A 22,904-nucleotide genomic window follows, 5' to 3' on the forward strand; every position below is an offset into this window, starting at 1 on the left:
GCAACACTCTGACTCAAAAAAAAGATAATATAGAGTACAAGATTAAAACCTAAAATCCAAATCAACTGGCTAGGCGCAGTGGCTCACACCTGTAATCCCAGCACTTTGGGAGGCCAAGTCGGGCGGATCACAAGGTCAGGAAATCGAGACCATCCTGGCTAAGACGGTGAAACCCCATCTCTACTAAAAATACAAAACATTAGCCGGACGTGGTGGCGGGCGCCTGTAGTCCCAGCTACTCAGGAGGTTGAGGCAGGAGAATAGCGTGAACCCAGGAGGGGGAGCTTACAGCCGAGATCGGCCACTGCTCTCCAGCCTGGGCGACAGAGCAAGACTTCATCTCAAAACAACAACAACAACAACAACAACAACAAATCAACCAAAGCCCCCAAAATCTTACTTAAAAGGAGATTTTCTACCTAGAGCTCAAGTAATACATATCCATGTGTGTGTAGAATTTTTAGCTTAAGTGTAATCCACTGTAAACCAAAAAGTATCTGAAACAAATCTCAATCAATTTGGAAGTTTAGAAGTCAAAGTTAAGGACATCTTGCACCTGGAAGACAGACCTATGCCTTTCTCCAAAGATGATTTTGAGAGCTTCAATACTTAAAGGGGAAAGGGCTGATAATTGGAAAGGAGGAAGGAATGTTTTGAAGGTGTGTATAGATAAGAGGCAAACGGTTGCATTATTTTGAATCTTCGATTAGCCATTCACATGTAAGGGTGGGTAAAGGAATAGTCGCTTATGTATCCCTTTAGCTCATTGAATCTGCATTTTTACATAAGATAAAATACAGAGCAGAGGAAGTGATCAGATATGCATTTGTCTCAGGTGAGTAGAGGGATGACTTTAAGTTCTGTCCTTTGTCCGGTACCGGTGAAGATAAACTCTCAGTTTTCCTTGTCAGGGTGAAATGCAACAGAACTTGATCTTGGGACCCACAAGGAATTTCCTAGTGGGCAAATTGTGAGAGAGGTATGTAGCTTTTTTATCTTTGTAACTATCTTCTTTAAAAACAAAATGGGAGGCCGGGCGCGGTGGCTCAAGCCTGTAATCCCAGCACTTTGGGAGGCCGAGACGGGCGGATCATGAGGTCAGGAGATCGAGACCATCCTGGCTAACACGGTGAAACCCCGTCTCTACTAAAAGATACAAAAAACTAGCCGGGCGAAGTGGCGGGTGCCTGTAGTCCCAGCTACTGGGGAGGCTGAGGCAGGAGAATGGCGTGAACCCGAGAGGAGGAGCTTGCAGTGGGCTGAGATCCAGCCACTGCACTCCAGCCTGGGTGACAGAGCAAGACTCCGTCTCAAAAAAAAAAAAAAAAATGGGAGGCAGGTTTGTGTAATGCAGTTCGCAGCTTGACTCTTCCCTTTGGCTTAGTGATTTGGGGGTCCCATGATTTATGTTCCTTTCACACCATTTTATGTTTACCTGAGGCACATAGATGTATTCAGTTCCATGTAAACAATTCTGTGGCAAAACCACGTAGCCATATTGTGCTTAAGCTGAAAGTTTCTAAGTTAATTATAAGGGTTGTATTAATAGAGGACCCTAAAGAAAGAGAATAGCAAAGGCATTAGTTAATTTGATAAAGCAATGACGATTAAACCTTGTTTTTCTTTGTATTCATACAATAAAAAACAGAGCGCTGAAATAGTTGTCCAAATAATTCAGGCCTAAAATAAATTCACCTAAAATAGCCAGGTGGTTGAGGCAAATGTGTCATTTTGGTTTAAGTTGTCTGAATCACTGAATTAATTTTCCTACTTAATCTAAATAAACATATTGAGGCTATGAGAAATTTTTAGGTTAGTGAGGAAGGTCTCTAGATTTTTCTGTGATTATTTGTAGCTCTCTCCATCGTTGGAGCGCAGTGGAATAACCAATCTGCAGGTTTCCTGCAAAAGAAACACCCAGGAATGTTTGGGGATTTCTGTATAACCCAGCCCTAGAAAAGCTGAGTTCGGGATATAGTTACTAAATTCTTGAGCTCTTGCACACAGCTCAGACTATTTCCACTATGCCGAAAATAACTTCCAATTGTTCTAAGGCGTTCAAGAACTGAGTTACTTAATAATGTACTCTTATATCTGGATTAAGGTATCAGACCAACAGAAAACGATGCAAGACCTGATTGGATGACATAAAAAGATGTTGCATAAGAATCGAAGTCGTCGTACACTGAAGAATAACAAAAGGTAATATGACAAAGAAAATGTACCCCTAATAGCCAAACCTTGTTTATTGCTTATCTGCTGCAGAGGGGTGACTATGGAACATACAGTATATGTTATAAGGAATAGGCATGTCATATTTTATTAAAGATCCAATTCAATTTTTTTTTTAATTATAGAGTATATTTGTTCAGTGAGTGGCTTAATTTGCTTTTATATTGTAGTTGAATAATAATTCTAGAGAGAGGTATTGGTGTGGATTTGCATGGGAGCCTGGGTAACCTGAAAATGAGGATAATAATAACACCTGCTTCATGGGATGGTGGTGAACAGTGAACTCCATAATCCCTATAAAGGCTCTCATCACTGAGCTGGGCGTATGCAGAATATTCACTACAGTTTGGCTGTTAGTATTATAATTGTCAAGATTATTATTAGACATTGAAAATACACCCAAAGTTTGCCATTTAAAGGCAGAGGACAGATCTCTAAATGCTATAGAGTTTTTCAGACTTTGTAATTTAAATTATTATTATTATTATTATTTTTTTTGAGAGGGAGTCTAATTTAAATTATTAAAGGTGGAAAAAATTCAGATTTAAATTTAGAAAGACATTTAGAAACATTATTTCCTGAACTCATTTCTTCCTTACAAAGGCAAAAGTAGGATGTCTGATCTAAGGGTAGCCACCTCTCATTTCTAGCTTATCTTGTCAAGTCTGCATGTGATACAGCCCTGGCCCCCACCACTGCAATGGAGACAAGAATTTTCACTGCAGCCGGGCGCGGTGGCTCAAGCCTGTAATCCCAGCACTTTGGGAGGCCGAGACGGGTGGATCACGAGGTCAGGAGATCGAGACCATCCTGGCTAACACGGTGAAACCCCGTCTCTACTAAAAAATACAAAAAACTAGCCGGGCGAGGTGGCGGGCGCCTGTAGTCCCAGCTACTCGGGAGGCTGAGGCAGGAGAATGGCGTGAACCCGGGAGGCGGAGCTTGCAGTGAGCTGAGATCCGGCCATTGCACTCCAGTCTGGGCGACAGAGCAAGACTCCGTCTCAAAAAAAAAAAAAAAAGAATTTTCACTGCAGTGGTCTCCTTTGCCTCTCTCATTCAAATCCGAATATCTATGGTCCAAGCATAAGCATGGCTGAGGAATCTTGGGCAATGTTTCATCTACTAATCAATATTTCACAGAGGCATCGATGACCAAATTTCATTTTAAGGGAACACAACAACTGACACAGCCTTGAAATCTACCAATTGCCCCTCTTTCAGAGAATCTTTTGTCCTGTTTTGTTTTGATTGTTTTTTGTCTATTTTGCTTTCCTCAGCTTATGCCCCTCTTCTCTGTGCTCCTTCTCAATTTTTTTTTTTTTTTTTTTTTTTGAGACGAAGTCTCACTTTTTTGCCCAGGTTGGAGTGTAGTGGCGTGATCTCGGCTTACTGCAACCTTTGCCTCCAGGTTCAAGCGATTCTCCTGCCTCAGCCTCCCAGGTAGCTGGGACTACAGGTGCATGCCACCAGGCTGGGTTTTTTTTTTTTTGTTTTTTTTTTTTTGTATTTTTAGTAGAGACGGAGTTTCACCGTGTTGGCCAGGCTGGTCTTGAACTCCTGATCTCAACTGATCCACCCGCCTCGGCCTCCCAAAGTGCTGGGATTACAATCGTGAGCCACCACGTCCGGCCTCATTTTTTTGTATTGTTTAACAATTAATTGATTTGAATATTTCAGTCTATAATAGCTACGCCAAAAAAGAAGCAAATGAAGTTCTTCTTCATGTGCTGATTTCCCACCACATCTCTGGCCCAGATGTACCACCAGCCAACTACAGAAAAACGATCATGTCCCTTTAATAAATAAACGGCATTACTTCAGTTCTGCTCTGGCCTCTACCGCTCCCTGAAAACTAGCTGTGGGCACACCACATATGTTTCTGCAGAAAGTGGAAGCTTGCCACTTCAGCCAGGGTTTTGCTTCAGAGAACATTGTTTTCTGGAGTCCGGCCAGCCTCAGAGAATTTACCCAGACGATCCAGGAAACACTGAACCATTTCCATTTATGGACATTTTCCTTTACCAATTAAGAACAAAGGGGAGTTTAAAAAATTTTTCTTTTCTGATTGCTATATTTTACATTTAAAATTGTAATGTGAATGCTGACATAATTAGAACTATCTGGGGAGATTGTTTAAAGGGCAGGGAACTGGGACCAACAGCCCTGTCCATTGCTGGCATGTTAACAGCCAGTACTTCAGTTTTTATCATAAGTCAGTTTGAAAGCGGATGACATGCCAGACATTCCTTCTGAAAGTAAACTAAGGTAATGATGGAACTGAAGGGAAAAATCAACATGTTACTTATAATTCTACTTGGGGGGTTGGGTGGAGGGATGACCGTTCTGTGAAATGATTTATACAGCACTGTAGAAACAAAAGTCCCCTGGGCAATGACTGAGCTGCAAAAGCAACAATGAACAAAGGGGACTTCCAGGGCCTCAGCCTTCCTGGCCACACCCGGTGGGAATGCCCCAGTCCTTTTCCGCTCTGTGGTTGGAGAACCTCTACACAGAGCATTATCCTCACCAACATCAGGAGTTACACTATAAATGGACAAATTTGGGGAGGATCAGATGCAAATTCAAGCACTCACTTTCTAGAACAAAAGTCTGAGATGGGTTTAAAATTCATGCCCCTATGCAAACATTTCAAAAAGCATCTTTTACTTTTTGTAAATTGCCGAAACAGACAGGTTTCCAGAAGAAGGGTCCTCCTGCAGTGCTTGGGTGGTGTCTCTGCCCAAAGGTCTGAGCTGGCAACTTGGTGCTGATCCAAACCAGCAGAGATGTCAGGCCTGGTTTTGTCACACAACTTATGCAAACGCTGGTATGTTTCCGGTTGTTGCTTTGAGTTTGCACATTTGAATTAAAGTATCTGAATTATGAAATTTTTTTTTGAGATTTTCTCTTTTTAATATCAGTTTATTGAGACATTTTGTATACAATCCAATTTTAAGTGCACAATCGAGTTTGTTTTTTTGTTTTTTTTTTTGAGACGGAGTCCCACTCTGTCGCCCAAGCTGGAGTGCAGTGGCACGATCTCAGCTTACTGCAAGCTCCGTCCCCCGGGTTCTCGGCATTCTCATGCCTTAGCCTCCCGAGTAGCTGGGACTACAGGCGGCCGCCACCATGGCCAGCTAATTTTTTTGTATTTTTTTTAGTAGAGATGGGGTTTCACTGCGTTAGCCAGGTTGGTCTTGATCTCCTGACCTTGTGATCCACGTGCCTCGGCCTCCCAAAGTGTTGGGATTCGCGCCTGACCTTTTTGGGTTTTTTTTGAGACAGAGTTTCTCTCTGTCGCCCCAGCTAGAATGCAGTGGCATGATCTCGGCTCACTGCAACCTCCGCCTCCTAGATTCAAACGATTCTCCTGCCTCAGCCTCCCAAGCAGCAGGGATTACAGGTGTGCACCACCAGGCCCAGCTAATTTTTGTATTTTTAGTAGAGACGGGGTTTTACCATGTTGGCCAGGCTGGTCTCAAACCCCTAACCTCAGGTGATCCGCTCGCCTCAGCCTCCCAGAGTGCTGGATTACAGGTGTGAGCCACTGAGCCAGGCCAGCAATTGATTACTTTTGACCACAATAATATTTTAGAATATTTCTTCCATCCTCCAGAAGTATCCTCATGGCCCATTGCAGTCAGTCCCTGTCCCTGACAACCACTGATCTGCTTTCTTGCTTTGTAACTTTACCTTTTCTAGAATTCTATTTAAATGGAATCACATCAGATCTGGGCTTTTGTGCCTGGCGTGTTTTAGCACAATGCTTTGAGATTCACCCACGCTGTGTATGTATCAGTAGTTTATTCCTTTTTATTACTGAGTAGTATTAAGTTGACTTTTGTCTGGATTTGAAAAAATATATATTTATTTGGGTCATATGGAAAAGCAAATAGATTTTTGTTTTTGCTTTTTTGAAAAGCCATGTGTTAATTAAAGGTAATGTATTAAATTAAAGGTAATTTAATACATTTAAATCTTTACCTTTACCTTTTCCTTGAAATGTAAGATCCCAACCTGTCTGAAAGTGAAGTTTTAAATTCACATTTTTTTTTTTTTTCCGAGATAGAGTCTTGCTCTGTTTCACAAATTTTGAAACAGGCTAGGCACTGTGACTCAGGCCTGTAATCCCAGAACTTTGGGAGGCTGAGGCGGGCAGATCACTTGAGGTCAGGGGTCCAAGACCAGCCTGGCCAACATGGTGAAACCCCATCTCTATTAAAAAACACAAAAATGAGCCACGTGTGGTGGCACCTGCCAGCAATCCCAGCTGCTCAGAAGGCTTAGGCAGGAGAATCCCTTGAACCCAGGAGGTGGAGGTTGCAGTGAGCTGAGACTGTGCCACTGTACTTCAGCCTGGGTGACAGAGTGAGACTCTGTCTCAAAAAAAAAAAAGGAAACATTCGGTAAGAAAATCTGTATGTGAAGGAAATTTCCAGATATGCAGCAAAAATATGAATTCATTAATAGCATCCAAGTAAATGTTGGTAATCTGGGCATGAACTTGGATTAGGCCAAGAGTTCCACAAAATTTTCAAATAATGATTCAATAATTAATTAGTAGATGGGTTGAAGCAAAAACTTCATCTTTCTCATATGGTATTTGTTAGTAATTATAACAACAGAAAAATGATTAGTGCTTACTCAGAGATAATAATAATTTTAAAACAATAATTATTATTCTTATTATGACTACATCTGTATAGTACATATTATGTACCTGGTGCTGTTCTGAGCCCTAGATAATTCATTAACTCTAATAGCCCTCCTAGGTAAGTGTTTTATTATTATCTCCATTTTATAGATTAAGAAACTAAGGATCACAGAAAGCAAAGTAACTACCTTGATGAATAGAAGCTAGAATTTGGCCCTAGGAACCTGCCCAAGCATCAACATTTGGCCACTAGAACACTCTTAACCCCAGTAATGCACCAGAGAAGAATTCTCAGATTGGTAAAAGGGGTTGATATTGCCGCTGAGCAAGGTAAGGGATGAGGCCAGAGCAGGGGTGTCAAGCCTGAGCCGGACAGTTGTTTGGATGTGTGGAGAAGCCCAGAATAAGGCAATGTGAAGAGGTGGGAACTGAGAAAAGTTAGGGAGTGCCTGCCTTAAAGCATTTATGTTTTAAAAATGTTTTAAATCCTGCACTGTTCACATAAAAGAGGCTGCTGGTGGGTCTGGTGCCCAGGGGCCTGCTGTCCATTTGCTACCCGTGGTCCAGATGACCTCTGGGAGTCCTTCTAGAACTAACATCTTGGGAAAAATTGGAAATATTTGTTCAAAGTCCTTTGTGACTTGAATTTATCGATGTAGGCCAATAGTCTACAATCTGGCCAGGTTATAATGGTCATTGATAAATAACCTTTGATTGCATGTTGAATTCATTCAGTGATGTGAATTTGTCTTTTTTTATGGTACTTTTTAATCTGACCTAACAAAGAGCTAATGCATTGTAGAGTCATATTGCCTGATTTTAAACCTTGGCTTTGCAACTTACTAGCAGTGTGACTTTGAGCATGTTACCTGACTTTCGCATGCCTGTGTTTTCTTGTCTGTAAAATGGGGAAATTAATAGTACACCTAATTCATAAAGTTGTTTTAAAGATTAAAATGTTAATGTGATAAGGATTTACAACAGCGACTGACAAACAGTAAGCATTACTTATGTGTTTGTATTGCTATTATCACTGTGCCAAAAGGATGCTAGATGAACACATCTGTTCCAACTTTTAAGATATAATAAACTATAGCAATCTGTACTAAAATGAAATCTTCCTTCAAGACTTTATTTTGTAGGGCCCTGTCCCTTGTTCCTGCAGGACTGTGGTGAACTGCACAACATGGATGGGACTCAGGGAGAGGACCTCAGCCCTCACAAGGCACCAGCGACTAGGAGGGAAAATTCTAAAGACCTGGTCTCTGTGAACTGAAACCTTAGTTGTAGCTGGAGACTCTGAGTTTTGAGAGAGAAGAATATTTGTGTAATTTGTTTGAATCCTGGGTAGAGTAGAAGAGAATCAAGCCCTGGATGAGAAAGTTGGAGTTTCTTTTCTATTCCTCAGGTTTTGTTGCTGGAGATTTTAGATTAGGTGTCAGCCATTTTGCAGCAACCTGTCTTACCCCTACCATTCTTGGGTTCTGTATTCAGACCCCAGTTATTCCGAACACCCAGTTCATGCTCCACATTCTGTACAAAGCCATCCTTAGCTATCCCAGTCAGCCCACACTGGTCTCCATGACATGCATGAACTGAAGTTCTTAGAACCTTTGACACTTATGTCTGCCCTGGATGATTTGTTTGTTATCTTATGTTGTCATCCACAGAACAATCTAGAGAACATTCATACATTTAGTCAGCAAACAGCTATTTATTGGGGGCCTTTGTAGGCCTCGATGTTGGGAAGAAGGGTTGGTTGTTTTGGACAGATTGTGTATTTATAAAGCTCTAGCAATTTTTAAATCTCCAGCAGGAACCAAAACCTTCTTGACAGCCACCTCTCTGAATTATTGTCACTAGCCTCCTTAGGAGAAGGGACAATATAGTTTATGCCAAGATTTGCAATTGTCTAGATATGACTCACCTCACCTAGCACAGTGGATACCATTCAAAGGTGGTCTCAACAACTATTTTCTCTAGTGCCCAAGGAGAATAGCTGAGAAATACACTCTAAGATAAAAGAGTTTGGTATTTAGATCCTCTTTCTTATTCATTTCAACCCCATATTTATTAAGCACCAACTGCAAGCTAGATACTGTACTAGTTAGGAGTATAAAGTGGGCCAGGGATGGTGTTTATGCCTGTAATCCCAGCACTTTGGGAGGCCAAGGCAGGACGATTACTTGAGGCCAGGAATTCAAGGTCAAGTCTGCCTAACACAACAAGACCTCGTCTCTACAAAAAATTCAAAAATTAGCTGGATGTGGTGGCATTTGCCTGTAGCCCTAGCTACTCAAGAGGCTGAGGCAGGAGGATTGCTTGAGCCCAGGGGTTGGAGGCTGCAGTGCGCGATGATGGTGCCATTGAAAACAAAACAAAAACAAACAAACAAACAAAAAAACAAAAAGAAAACGATACTCAGTCTTTATAGGGAGGTTGGCCAGTCAACAGGTTACTTTATGAGTTGCTAACCCTGGTGAGCAGGAAGTTATGTGGGCCAGCAGAGGAACCCTTGGTTCAGCCTGGAGAAAGGAGGCTGCTGTATTTCAGAGAGGTTGACCCTAAGCTGGAGGGTGGAGAGGACCCTGTTGTGACTCTCCGACTGACTTGTCTTCCTTGATGTCCTTTAAGCCGGAGCTGATTCGAGCTGCTGCCGTATTTCTGAGTTAGCGCACTTAAGATTGGGCCTCCCAGTTTGAGGAAGGGGTGGGCTGCTATCTACCTCTGTGAATCTGCCCCGGACCACCCCGGGAGAGAAGGAGGGCTCCGGGGAATCCGGCACATTCCAGGCGAAGGCTCCCAGGCCGCAGCCTCTGTGCCACACCCTTGGCCCGGGCCAGGTGTGCGCCCTCTTCGCTGCAAGGGGGAGCGGGCGGCTGCGGGGAGCGCTTTTCCAGCCCGGTGTGTGCTGTGTGTGTTTGTCTGCCTCTGGAGGGCTGGGTCCTCCTTATTCACAGGTGAGTCACACCCTGAAACACAGGCTCTCTTCCTGTCAGGACTGAGTCAGGTAGAAGAGTCGATAAAACCACCTGACCAAGGAAAAGGAAGACACAGCAGAGCGCAGAGTGAGAACCAGCAGCCGAGGCGCCGGGCAGCGACCCCTGCAGCGGAGACAGAGACGGAGCGGCCCGGCCCCGCCATGCCTGCGCTCTGGCTGGGCTGCTGCCTCTGCTTCTCGCTCCTCCTGCCCGCAGCCCGGGCCACCTCCAGGAGGGAAGGTGAGTCGGCTTCCACGAGGAAACGTCTCAGCCCTGGGCTGAGAACCTGCCTTTCTCTGCAGACTGTGATGGCTGAACGTACCTCCGAGGATTCCCACTTTGTCCAGAACCTTGTTAGCGCTCCCTTCTCCTCCCCCATCTGGGGCTTCTCCAGAGACTGATTTTAAATGAGACTAATATGTAAAGTTATCTGCTTTTTAAAAATAGGAAGCCAATAAGCTGTGCCAAAAGAGAGTCTTCCTTACTTTAAAAATGTTCCTTCTTGATTTCTTTTTTCGACCAAGGGCCCCCTATTTGATCAGTAATATGTTGTTATATACGTTCTTTCCCCACCGTATGCTTTTATTAAGAGGTTTTGGTGGGAATGTTTCCCGTGACTATGAACACCACAAAGATTGCAAAGGAACCTCTTCAATAATCCTGTAATTCATGTTTCAACTTTCAGATAGAAAAATGAGCCTTAAGAGTATTAGCAATACCCTTAACTTTGGCATCACGTTACTTTTCGTAGTATTTTCATGTAATATTCATTCAACAGTCACTTATTGGGCACCTGTGTCATATATCATTTGATCTTATCTAGGGCACCTAGTTGGCTGTCATGTATTAGACGTTAAGTTCATGTCAACAACACTTTGTGAGAACCTAGCAACTGTTAAATGTAAGCATGTGTCGCTATGGCAACATTTCATGGGTGTTTTCCTTGTCACCTAGTTCTATCCATATATGCCTGTATAATTGCCCTGATGCTTTATGTTTATATTACCTCCTTCACCTGATGGCATTTCAATCATTATTTCAATACGTCCAAGGCCAGAAGCCATTTCCACACATGTGCATGCATGGATATGAGATAATGCTCACATGCACATGGAATTGTATAAACCATTCCCAATATTATTGTGCACTCTGGCTGATGCTGGCCTGAATTGGATTTGAGTGGCACGAATAATGTTTGAGCATGTGTTTGAATGCAATGCTACAGTCCTTTTTTTCTAAGATAGTCTTGGAATTAACTTCCAACCTATCATCTCTGACTACCATTTTCAAAACCATTTATGATTGCCACCAAAAAAAAAAAAAAAAAGAGTGGAGGTAACTATGTGAAATAATGAATATATTAATTTGCCTGACTAGAATACTATTTTACTGTGTATATCGAAACATCATGTTGTATACCTTCAATATATGTAGTTTTAAAATGTGATAAATAAAAGGTTCTGAAAATGGTCATGAAGGGTAGGTTCTCTTAGGGCTGGGATAAGAAGTCTCAGCCTAATGGAAGACATCCCCAAAGTAAGAATAGTGTCTGAATATTAGAATTTAAAGGGACTGCTTATGGATCAACTACTTGGAATCTCCTGATTTGAAAAATGAGAAAATGAAAATGTGTTTCTCAAGGTCACACAGGCAGCCATTGGCAGAGATGAAACTGGTACTTGATCCAGGGGCTCTTAGACTGGAGCTTTTTGAGCCACATTATAAAAGTAATAAAGGAATAAGATACATCTTTTATACATGAGAAGTAATTATTTAAGCAATTTTCTTGTTGGCTATAGTTGAGTGCATATGTGTGTATTAGGGTTAGGGAACAAAAATAAATATGTAGGATGCTATCAATCATTTAATAAAATCAGGCTTAAGAGGACAGAGCTAGGACTCTCAGTTCTTAAAAACATACCAGCTTCTCGGCATCCATCCACCCCAAGAAGTCAGAAATACCCCTGAGGCTCATTTCCACTTTCCCCTTCCTCGGTGGCAGATTGAGGTTTTATTCTCCCTCCTCAGAGGCCTTCATTTTGGGATTCAATGGGAATGTGAAGTTTGTTGTCAGGGTAGAACACACATGCTTTTTCATTCATGGGATGCTGGGATGTGCTAGAAGTTGGACTGAAAATATGGTACCTGCCATGTCCCAAAGTGACCGTGTCTGAGTGTCCTGTGGGCTGCACATACGAGAACCTAAGGCAGTGAGGTTGCTTCCTGGTTGTTTCCTTGCAGTAGAAATTATGACAATAGATGAAATCGGCAAGACTTTCAGGGCTGGGCTCAGCTAAAGCACAGGCTTTAGAGTCAGCCTGACCCGGCTTTACATTTTGGTTCATTCACTTACTAGTTCCTTATTAGTAACACTTGGTGTCTGCTTCTTCGTTGTTAAATAGAGGCAATGGTACTTCAAACTTGTAGAGTTTTTGAAAGGATGAACAATTACTGTAAAGTGCCTTAAAATGCCTGGAACCACATTTCTTTAAAAAATCCAAAGCCAACAGTACAGTATAGTGAACTCATTTGTCCAGAGATCAGGAAGACCAAGTCTCCCCTTCAGGATAGGATTGCCTGGTGTGACATAAAGTGTCATGTGGCCCCAGTGGTCTGGATCTTAGTTCACAGCAAGAGGTATGACTAGAGAAGGATTGAATAAGAGATAAGAAAGAGACTAGAAACATAGCCATCAATATGCTTGTGAAGGGCTTTATGTGCCAGGCTGTGCAGTAGAATGGCACCCTATAGGCAAAGAAGAGCTGTGTGAATGATACGTAAGCAGGAATGAGTGTGACTGGATTCATGTTTTAGAAAGGTCACTCAAGGGCTAAGAGAATGAAGTGGAGCTGGGGAAGCCAGATAAATGATTATTACAGTAATTCAAATGAGAGATGATGAAGGCTTTCATCATGGTAATGAAAGCAAAGAGGACACAGATTACAGGGACATTTAGAAGATGAAATCTGAAGAATCTGGTGATCCAATAAGTCTGCGTGTTAGGGATACGAGTACAGGAAAGTTGTGAGAAATAAGGAAGAGTCCAAGATGGATCCAAGGCTTTAGGTTTGTATATGGTTAGACAGTGATGCCATTAAAGGATGAGGACTATAAAAGAAGGGTCAGCCTGGGCACAGTGACTCATGCCTATAATCCCAGCACTTTCGGAGGCTGAGGTGGGTGGATCACTTGAGCCCAGGAGTTCGAGACCGGCCTGGGCAACATGGAGAAACTCCACCTCTAGGAGGCTGAGGCAGGAGGATCACTTGAGCCTGTGACGGTGAGGCTACAGTGAGTTGAGATTGCACCATTGCACTCTAGCCTGCGTGACAGAGTGAGACCCTATCTCAAAAAAAAAATAATAATAATAAAAGAAGGATCAGATTTGGGAACAAGGTTGGACAGTGAGTGGAGAGGAGAGAGTAAATTCTTGTGGGGACCTGTTGAATTTGAGATGCACATAGAGATATCCAGCAGTTCCAGTGAACAGCTGGAACTATGATTTTGAAGTTTAGAAAAGAAATTTGAGATATAAATTTGGGGGCCCACAGGTAGAAAGCAAAGCCTTGACCACAGACGAGATTGCCTAGGATATGGAGGTAAAAGAAACCTCAGCACTTAAACAAGAGACAGAGGAACAATGGAGCAGAATCAGGAGGAATGAGCACTGAGGATAGAGGAGAATCAAGGAAGAAGAGGGTTTTGTTAGTCAAAGGAAGACTGTCAGCAACATGGCAGTAATAACTGGTATTCAGATATCCAAATGTGTATATACAAGGAATGAGGACTAACACATCTGGATTTAGCCATCAGGTGAGTTTTGAAGCAATTGTTCTTCTAGAATGGCGAATTCAGAATCCATGATTATTACAGATCACTAATTTGGTTCCTCCCATGCCCTGACGCTAGAAAAAAGATGCTGTGGATAGTAGGAAGGAACCTTTGAAATGTTTATGCTCCCTTGCAGATTCTGTTATTTAAATCATTGAAGTGGTATAGCATCATACATAAAAGTGCAGGCTCTGGAGTAAGACTGCCTGGGTTCAAATCCCAGCCCTATCATGTACCTTTGTGGCACATTTATACTTTGGGACTTGGGCAAGCTACCTCACCTGTTACTTAGCTTCTATATCTCTAGAATAAGGATGATAAATTGATATGATCATTACACAAAAAGCACTTTGCACATTGTCTGGTAAGCACTTAATACATGTTAATAGATTACTATTGTTATTACAACTAACTGCCCTGCCAGTACTGAATTTGGTATATTGCCTTCTGTATTTTAAGTGGTAACATTTTTGAAGGGCCTCCTTTTTACTGTCCTTTCATCAGTCCAAGAAAGGTGCTGAGGAGCCTTCCTGCTCAAGCAGAAATGAGCTTCAAGTTTTACCCAACGAAACAAGGAACCCAAAGCAGGTTGCAGTTTCAAGATTGGATCTCGTATCATTACTTCTCTTTGCCTTTTTCATCCATCAGACCTCATCACATACAGATTCAGCAAATCTGATGCTTTCTAAAACGTGCTCAAATATAAGATGACCCCACAAAGATCATCTCTCATTTCCCAATGGGAAGAACTTCCCCCACATCCAAAGAAAGGATTTGGACAACTTGATTATGAAAACATTTAGCAATATACATGTAGTAGTCAAATGTCTCTTTATGTTTAATTTAGTAAATTAATTACACAGATATAGTGAAAGTCACATAATTGATGAAATAACATACTTGGATTGATTTGTTCACTCACATTTTATGAAGTAATTATACTCAAATTATATTCATTTATATTCATCTCACCAGATGACTTGAGATATAGTACTGTTTGAATCTGTTTTTGATGTGGTCACTAGAAAGTACATCATTTCAAAACATTTAAAAGATAGAAAAATTATCCCTCAATGTGTATTGTGATCTTCACAGCATGATCACTCTGAAAGGCTTATATGCAACAACTTTCAGCATTCACAATTATGAAGAAATGCACCATTATGAGAATTATTTAGATAGCTGGGCCCCTTTCTTACTGATAACTCTCCAATACATTGATTGAGGTCATTTTAACTTAATGTATCTTCCCTAAACAATATTTTTACAATAAAGTAATTGAGAAAGTACCCTATAATATGCAAGATTTTGAAAGGACTTAAATATGATCTTTTTTTTTTTTCCTGAGGGATAATTTTGGAAAAATTAAAACCTCTACCTTATATTCAAGCATGAACAGAGATATAGAATTGGGTTGGAGGTGGGCTGGAAATTCCCATGTGGGCTTAAATTCTGGGTGTTCTAAACTGGGGCCAGTCACTAGTTCAGCCTCATTGGCCCAAGAAGCTGAGAAAGATTGTTGATTTGTGATTAATGTTTATGGGAAAGTCAGGGCATAAAGTTAAGGTGTTGAGAGAATCCTGGGAATATCTTTCCCATTTAAGGTTTTAGTGGTTCAAACTTACTGACTTTTTTTTTTTTTTTTTTCCTGTCCTGGAGAAATTTCTAAGGGCAAGACTTGAATCATCTATTAGAGATCAGTGTAGAGGACTGGGTGCAGTGACTCATGCCTTTAATCCCAGCATTTTGGGAGGCCCGAGGTGGGCGGATCACTTGAGGTCAGGAGTTCAAGACCAGCTTGGCCAGCGTGGTGAAACCCTGTCTCTATTAAAAAATAAAAAAATTAGCTGGGTGTGGTGGCATGTGCCTATAATCCCAGCTACTTGGGAGGCTGAGGCAGGGGGACTGCTTGAACCTGGGAGGCAGAGATTGCAGTGACCCGAGATCATGCCACTGCACTCCATCCTGGGTGACAGAATGAGATTCCATATCAAAAAAATAAATAAAAATAAAAAAAGAGAGAGATCAGTGTAGAAATAGGAGCTCCATAGATTCTGGAATACTCTCATTTAGTCAAAAATTAAACCTAATAGGTGACTGAATCATTACTAGGCTGTGTTCTAATATAATCCCTAGATAGGTGATGTAACATTTGAATCATGTCCAAAGCCAAAGGCTAAGTCTTTTCTGTCTGTAGGTGACTGTATGTCTGCGTATATAATTCCCCAACAAGCATGTGCTTCTTTATCTTCACAACCGTGGAAATAGAAGAGAATGGTTCTTCCTCCAACACTGATCTAGGGAAGAACCTGAGTCTTTCCCTTCTCTTGTATCAGGTGAGGGGTGGAGATCAATTGGCCAAAGGTATACGGATCCTGCACTTCTTCAGGGCTTATATTTATAGAATTCTGTGTCTTTTTATTTATTGTGGGGGTATGTATCTCCTCAATAGAAAAGAATCAAATTGCAGCCAAATCATTTCCTACAACTAACTTAAAACTTGGACAAATCATCCAAATGCTCAGCTGCACTGATGTGGGGCATTTCTTACAAAATATTTTATGTTTCACCATGTTTTTCTCTTATTACAGTATTGTAAAACTAAAATGAGAGTAGGCCTCAGGGGTTCTCTACAAGAGCCTCTCATTTTTATACATGAGAAAAATGACACCCAGTGAGGTAAATTAACTGCCCAAATTCTCACTATTGGTCATAGCAGAGCTGGGCTCCAGCATGTTTCATCCTTTTATAGATAGGAAAATTGAGACACAGAAGAGTGACTGCCTTGACCAGGGCCAGATTTCAGTTGCTAGTTTAATGTTCTTTTTCTGAGATAATTCGTTGGCATGTTTCTCAATTTTCTTTTTTTGAGGTGGAGTCTTGCTCTGTCACCCAGGCTGGAGTGCAGTGGCACCATCTTGGTTCACTAAAACCTCTGCCTCCCAGGTTTAAGCAATTCTCCTGCATCAGCTTCCCGGGTAGCTGGGACTACAGGGGTGCAACACCATGGCCGACTAATTTTTGTATTTTTAGTGGAGATGGGGTTTCACCGTGTTAGCCAGGACGGTCTCGGATCTCCTGACCTCGTAATCTGCCCACCTCAGCCTCCCAAAGTGCTGGGATTGCAGGCGCGAGCCACTGTGCCCAGCCAGAATTTTCATTTAAACTAAGTTTCAAGCTTGATGGAACCTTTATCTATTGTTGAAATACCACCTGTATTTCAAAAGGAGACATCTATCTCATCTTTTCAGAAGTCTCCATTTGTGTATGTGATTCAATATATTGGCCTTTCCTTTAAAAATATCAGAGAACAACAGGTTAAAACCAAGCACAGCTCTAGTTTGTGAGGCATTGACAAGAGAACAGATTTCAAATTACCAAGTTTCCTCTTCCCTTTGTTCCACTCTGTTGTCAGGTTATCATGCAGCTTGGAATTGACCAAGGGGCTCAGTTTAGATAGTACTGTGATAAGACTTTCTCATTTATCAATCATTGTTCTTTAATGACTGTTGACACTTTGCATCTATATATACGTAGTCGTGTCCAGAGATTATTTCTCTCTCCCTGCTACAGACCATTGTAAGTTTTGGAGTCTTTCAGGAAGTGGTCAGTTTCATGGCCAAAATGTTGACCATGTAAGCTTTATACTAATACTTACTGCTGTTTCAAATCACTGCCCATTTTGCTCTTGGTAAAAGGATACTTTCTGGTAAGGGATTCCTAGTGTTTAAAAATCATTTTTCATCCCAAATAGCCTGGCCTACTTCAGGAAGGCAGTGGATCCAACAGTAATCTGAAGCTGCTGCTATTGCCCCACCCAGGCAGTTGTACCATGGTAGGAGGGGATCTTCACATTCTGAGATCTGCAGGGAGCAGGGGAGAGGCCACGGTGGACCTGCCATAGGAAGTGGTAGGTGGAGAAACAGCATATTTGTTCGACTGAGATGCAAGATACTCCCTGATGCAGTCTTCATGGTCCAGTCTCTTCTCAAAATGTTCGTTACTTCTTTTTATGGATTTATAAAGGTAGTTTGGCCCATAAGACCTCATTTAATTCATTCTTCTGACTTTAGGCAATACAGTGTTTTTGTTTTTGAGATGGAGTCTCCCTCTGTCACCCAGGCTGGTTTGCCGTGGTGCAATCTTGGCTACTGGATTCAAGCGATTCTCCCATCTCAGCCTCCTGAGTAGCTGAGATTACAGGTGAGCACCACCATGCCCAGCTAATTTTTATGTTTTTAGTAGAGATGGAGATTTTCCATGATGGCCAGCCTGGTCTCAAACTCTTGACCTCACATGATCTGCCCACCTTGGCCTCCCAAAGTGTTGGAATTATAGATGTGAGCCACCATACTCAGTCAGCAATACAGTTTTAATTCATCTTTTTTTCTGAAAAAAAAAAAAAAAAAAAAATCTGTAAGGAAGATGCTATAAACGCACTCCATGCATATTTTCCCAACATTGCAAATGCACATGAATTACCATTGTTCTTTTGTGAAGACTAAGAACTATATAATGGTATGTAAGCCCACACACATACCTAAATGCTTGTATGTTTGTGAAGGGATGTAGTGATAGCAAAAAATCTGTGCCTAATCTCCTTGTACAAAAAAAGTATTATTCACAAAAGCAATAAGGATTTAAAAAGGAAGATTTATTGTTTTTTTTTTTTTAAAGGAACCAATGAAACATAAATTTAAATAATTGAAAAATCATGGTTAACATATACTCCAATTATCTCCAAAAGGCATTTTAATACAAATTAGAATCTCCTTTTTAACTTTTCTTTGTTCAGACATATCATACATGATTTCTTTCCTTTTGGTCCTCTTTGCTTCAAGTATTTACCTCTAGCTTCCCTGGAATCTCTGATTCCCTTTATTTCAACTGCTTCTTAGAAGGGCATAGGATACCTTTTTCTAAGCCGTGCAAGAAATGTCCAGAGAACACTGTGCTCTTCGAATAACAGTTAAATGTCCTTTCTGTGCTGGAATGCTTTTCTTTGTGGGTGACTTCACAGAAATGTATAACCCATTGTTTCTGTGGTCAGAAGAGTGTGGAGTTCCATGCAGGTGGTGGCTGTCATATAGAATCTTACCACAATCACTTCCTGAGTCTGTGCTGCAGCTGAAAGCAGCTGGTTTGTGGTAGAGCCTTTGACAGTGCCAGCTATAACTCTGATGTCCTCATTTTGCCTTCCCTTTCACCTTTGAGCTTACTCAGACTGAACCCTCAGCTTTTACCTTTGCCCTCCACTCCTTTGCTAGTCAGACAAAATGTGGTGTCCCCAGTTTCCCTGTTCGCTGGGACTTTCTTCCCCCTCCTCATTGTCTGCCTGGGGCTGGTGTTCCAGTGGAGTGTCAGGGGAAGACATCTCCAGGTGTGAACTCCTGATGGAGTGAGTCCTCACCAGGCTGAGTCATCTACAGTTCACATGGGCACATTCCCAAGTCTAGGTTGTGATATCATGTACTATGAACTCTCGGTGAGAGAGGTGTCTCCTCTGAAGCCATAATCATTCAAAAGGAAATGGTAGTGATCTGAGTTTCACTGACTCTTGATGACTTTGGACTATTTAGAGTTGAAAAGACTCACCCGTACTTTATGATTCAAAATTGCCTGTGTGTTTAGAGAACTGAGCTCCGTCGTTCCTTCCTCTCATCCTTGCACTTCTTGCTGCAGCCTTACTCACACTGCTTGGACATTTAAATGTCAACTGGTGCCATACCCTTTATTTAAATTAAACAAATGATCAGGCTCAGGAGGATATGGCATCAGTCCTCTGGCTGTGGTGGCTTAAAATGTGGCTATGAAAAATTTGCGAAAGAAGACTAAATTCACTTAAAAGGCTTAGTGAGAGAAGTACCATTTCAGTTTTCTTATTCTAATTAGGGAACATATTGTGACATTCTTTAAAAAGATAAAACTGGGAGCAGATATTCACACATTAAACAATAAAGTTCAAGGCCAGTTTAAATGATGAAGGATTCAGATTTTGTTTTAAAATATCTGCTTCAGCCGAGAAACATATTAAAATTTGGAAAGAAAAATTCCATGTAGGAGGTTTTAAAACTAGAAAAATCCTTATAAGCATTTTCATCATCACATGTAAATATAATATAATAAAAATATTCATCTTTTCATCTTGAATATCTCAGATTTGAAGAGACAGATTTTTGCAAAGAGGATCATAGCTTCTGATGCCTTTGATATCAAACTGATAAATGACAGATGGTATCTTGCTTTAGATTGCATACATAATATGCAATTTGAATATTTTGTCAAAATTATTTGTTTTTCATAAATTTTTTTTTTTTTTTTTGAGACGGAGTTTCACTCTTGCTCCCCAGGCTGGAGTGCGATGGCACAATCTAGGCTCACTGCAACCTCTGCCTCCCAGGTTCAAGTGATTCTCCTGCCTTAGCCTCCCGAGTAACTGGGATTATAGGTGTGTGTCACCATGCCCAGCTAATTTTGTATTTTTAGTAGAGACAGGGTTTCACCATTTTGGTAAGGCTGGTCTCAAACTCCTGACCTCAAGTGATTCACTTGCCTTGGCCTCCCAAAGTGGTGGGATTACAGGTGTGAACCACTGTGCCTGGCTGATAAAAATGTTTAAAATACATTAGGATAAATTTCTATTTAAAGGACACTTTCAATAATTGCTTTTGTACTGAGAAGAAACTTTGCTAGATTTTTAAAAGTGGTTATATGCAACTGAAACTTTATTCACCATCTTCAGTATAGCTTTTTACATTTGGACTTCCCACTGAAAGACCTCATTATAGGTGACTTCATGGAGGCAACTGTTGCTGTCTTTGAACATAAAAGAGTTGTCGGTTTACATGAGAGCAGTCCTTTGACTCAGAAGAAGGGAATGGTATCCAATAAGGTGTATTAAGATTTAGTTTTTAGTGTAATTTCTTTGAAAAAAATGAAATAGGAGACCAGTTGAGATTGTCAGCCTCAACTCGTCTCTGCCCACCATGATGGTTTTCTTTTATAAAGCAAGAATTTTAAGAAGCAGAGGAAATGAAGACATAAAATGAAGTGTATGTGAATGAATGGAAGAGAGATGAAGATGTCCCAGTGGTGAGCGTTATATGAAATTAGGCGGGAAAAATAGATAGGATAAGACCATGATAGTCCTTGAGGCAATATTGAGGAATTCTGGTGCTTAACTTCAAAGGAAAGGAAAGAAACTACAGAATATTAAGCAGAGAAGTCGTGATACAATTTGTATTTTGGAAAGATTTTCTGATTGCTGAGTGGAGGGAAGGAAAAGGAGTTGCAGAGAATTCAGCTAGAAAGTGATGGCAGGCAAGAGATGGTTGAGGTTTGGTCTAGATATGGCCATAGTGGAGATGGACTTGAATGGATTTGAGATATTTAGTGGGTTATAGCAACAAAATTCAGTGTTAAATAGGCGGGTGAGAAAGATGGAGAACCTGTAAGGATGGCTTCCAGCTTTCTGACTTAAAGGCATGGCAATCACAAGTTTGGTTTTAAAGAGGTTTTCTGTGAAGAACTTTTGAGATAACCAATTGGAAATGCAAAGTGAGCTGGGCGCGGTGGCTGTAATCCTAGCACTTTGGGACGGTGAGGTGGGCAGATAATTTGAGGTCAGGAGTTTGAGACCAACCTGGCAAACGAGGCAAAACCCTGTCTCTACTAAAAATACAAAAATTAGCCAGGTGTGGTGGTGTGTGCCTGTAATCCCAGCTACTCAGGAGGCTGAGGAAGGAGAATCGCTTGAACCTGGGAGGTGGAGGTTGCAGTGAACCAAGATCGTGTGACTGCGCTCCAGCCTGGGCGGCAGAGTGAGACTCTGCCTCTTAAAAAAAAAAAAAAAAAAAAAAAAAAGGAAATGTAAAAGTAATAAGTAAATAAATAAAGTGGATGGCAGACTTGAGGACCTGAAGTTGAGGATGAAGTCTGGACCAAGGAAGTATCTTGGGATGTCAACACCTATGGTGGTTATCGAAGCCCTTGCCATTGATGAGATCACCCCAGGGGAGACTCAGACAGAGAAGTTGTGGAGATTAAGGAGCCCTGAGGAGCACCGACAGATTAAGGAGCCCTGAGGAGCACTGACATTTAGAGTTGGGGTAAGGAGAGGGGCCAGCAAAGCCTTGAATAGGGAAGGTCAGAAGGCGGACAGACACCTGGCAGCATGACATCATCACACCCAAGGGAAGAGAGTGGCACAAAGGAAGGAGGGGAAAAGATTTGATGTCTCAGAAAGGGAATGAGGGACACAAAATGCAGGAAAGGAAACACAGGGCACATCCTTTCCTCTAAATAAGAAAGATAATTGAATATCACCTTTTTTTTTTTTTTTTTTAATTGAGACAGAGTCTTGCTCTGTTGCCAGGCTAGAGTGCAGTTTCGTGATCTCGGCTCACTGCAACCTCCACCTCCTGTGTTCAAGTGATTCCCCTGCCTTAGCCTCTCCAGTAGCTGGGACTACAGGCGCCTGCCACCACACCTGGCTAATATTTTTGTGTGTATTTTAGTAGAGACAGTGTTTCACCACGTTGGCCAGGATGGTCTCAACCTCCTGACCTTGTGATCTGCCCGCCTCAGCCTCCCAAAGTGCTGGGATTATAGGCGTGAGCCACTGCGCCGGGCCAAGCATCATTTTTAAATGATTTATAGTTGGGCTAATTCACGGGAGATTATAGGTCACATCATATAAACTTACTGTTTCACTGAATCAGTTTTAGTGCACTAAGCAACTGAAATGGTAGCAAGAGCAACAAAGCACTACGTAATAGCAGCCAGCACACACTGTCAGGTTTAAACATGATGCTCAAATTCCTAGCTCCTGACATCGTCCCACACAGCTGCCAAGTACACTACCTATCAAGGCTGCCGGAGCACTGCAAACTGATCTCATGCTCTGAGGCCTGCCTCATCCCTTGCCCTCCTCCCACACAGCCCTAGGCTCGCTGCCTTTTGAGATGGCAGGCAGAAAGCATTGCAGCTCTGGGCTCATAGACCACAGATGGGTGGGCATTCCTGGGGTGGAAATAGTTCATCTGGTATGAGCAGCAACCTGAAAGTCCCAGACCCTTAATCTCATTGAAAATCTCATGTTCCTTTCACAATTCTTTCTGTTCCCATCTCACCATGGATTTTTTTGCTTGGAACATCAGTTTTTTTACACTGATTGTCATCTATGTAGACAATGGAAACTTTGTG

General features: G+C 41.6%; 1 protein-coding gene across 2 annotated transcripts in view; it reads left to right on the forward strand.

Moving 5' to 3' along the window:
• Positions 1 to 713: 713 nt before the first annotated feature.
• Positions 714 to 22,904, forward strand: part of LOC105484564 (laminin subunit gamma 2) — a 68,522-nt gene continuing 46,331 nt past the window's right edge. Inside the window, exons 1-4 of one of the 2 annotated variants that reach the window (XM_071076819.1) lie at positions 714 to 979; positions 2,105 to 2,202; positions 7,039 to 7,218; positions 9,888 to 10,109. In XM_071076819.1, coding sequence (XP_070932920.1) covers positions 7,161 to 7,218; positions 9,888 to 10,109 — 280 coding nt within the window. In that variant the 5' untranslated portion in view covers positions 714 to 979; positions 2,105 to 2,202; positions 7,039 to 7,160. Of the gene's footprint in view, positions 980 to 1,989; positions 2,203 to 7,038; positions 7,219 to 9,887; positions 10,110 to 22,904 lie in introns of those variants that run through there. The other variant, XM_011746308.3, reaches the window with a different exon arrangement.

This window comes from Macaca nemestrina, chromosome 1, assembly GCF_043159975.1.
Source record: "Macaca nemestrina isolate mMacNem1 chromosome 1, mMacNem.hap1, whole genome shotgun sequence".
Classification (NCBI taxonomy): domain Eukaryota; kingdom Metazoa; phylum Chordata; class Mammalia; order Primates; family Cercopithecidae; genus Macaca; species Macaca nemestrina.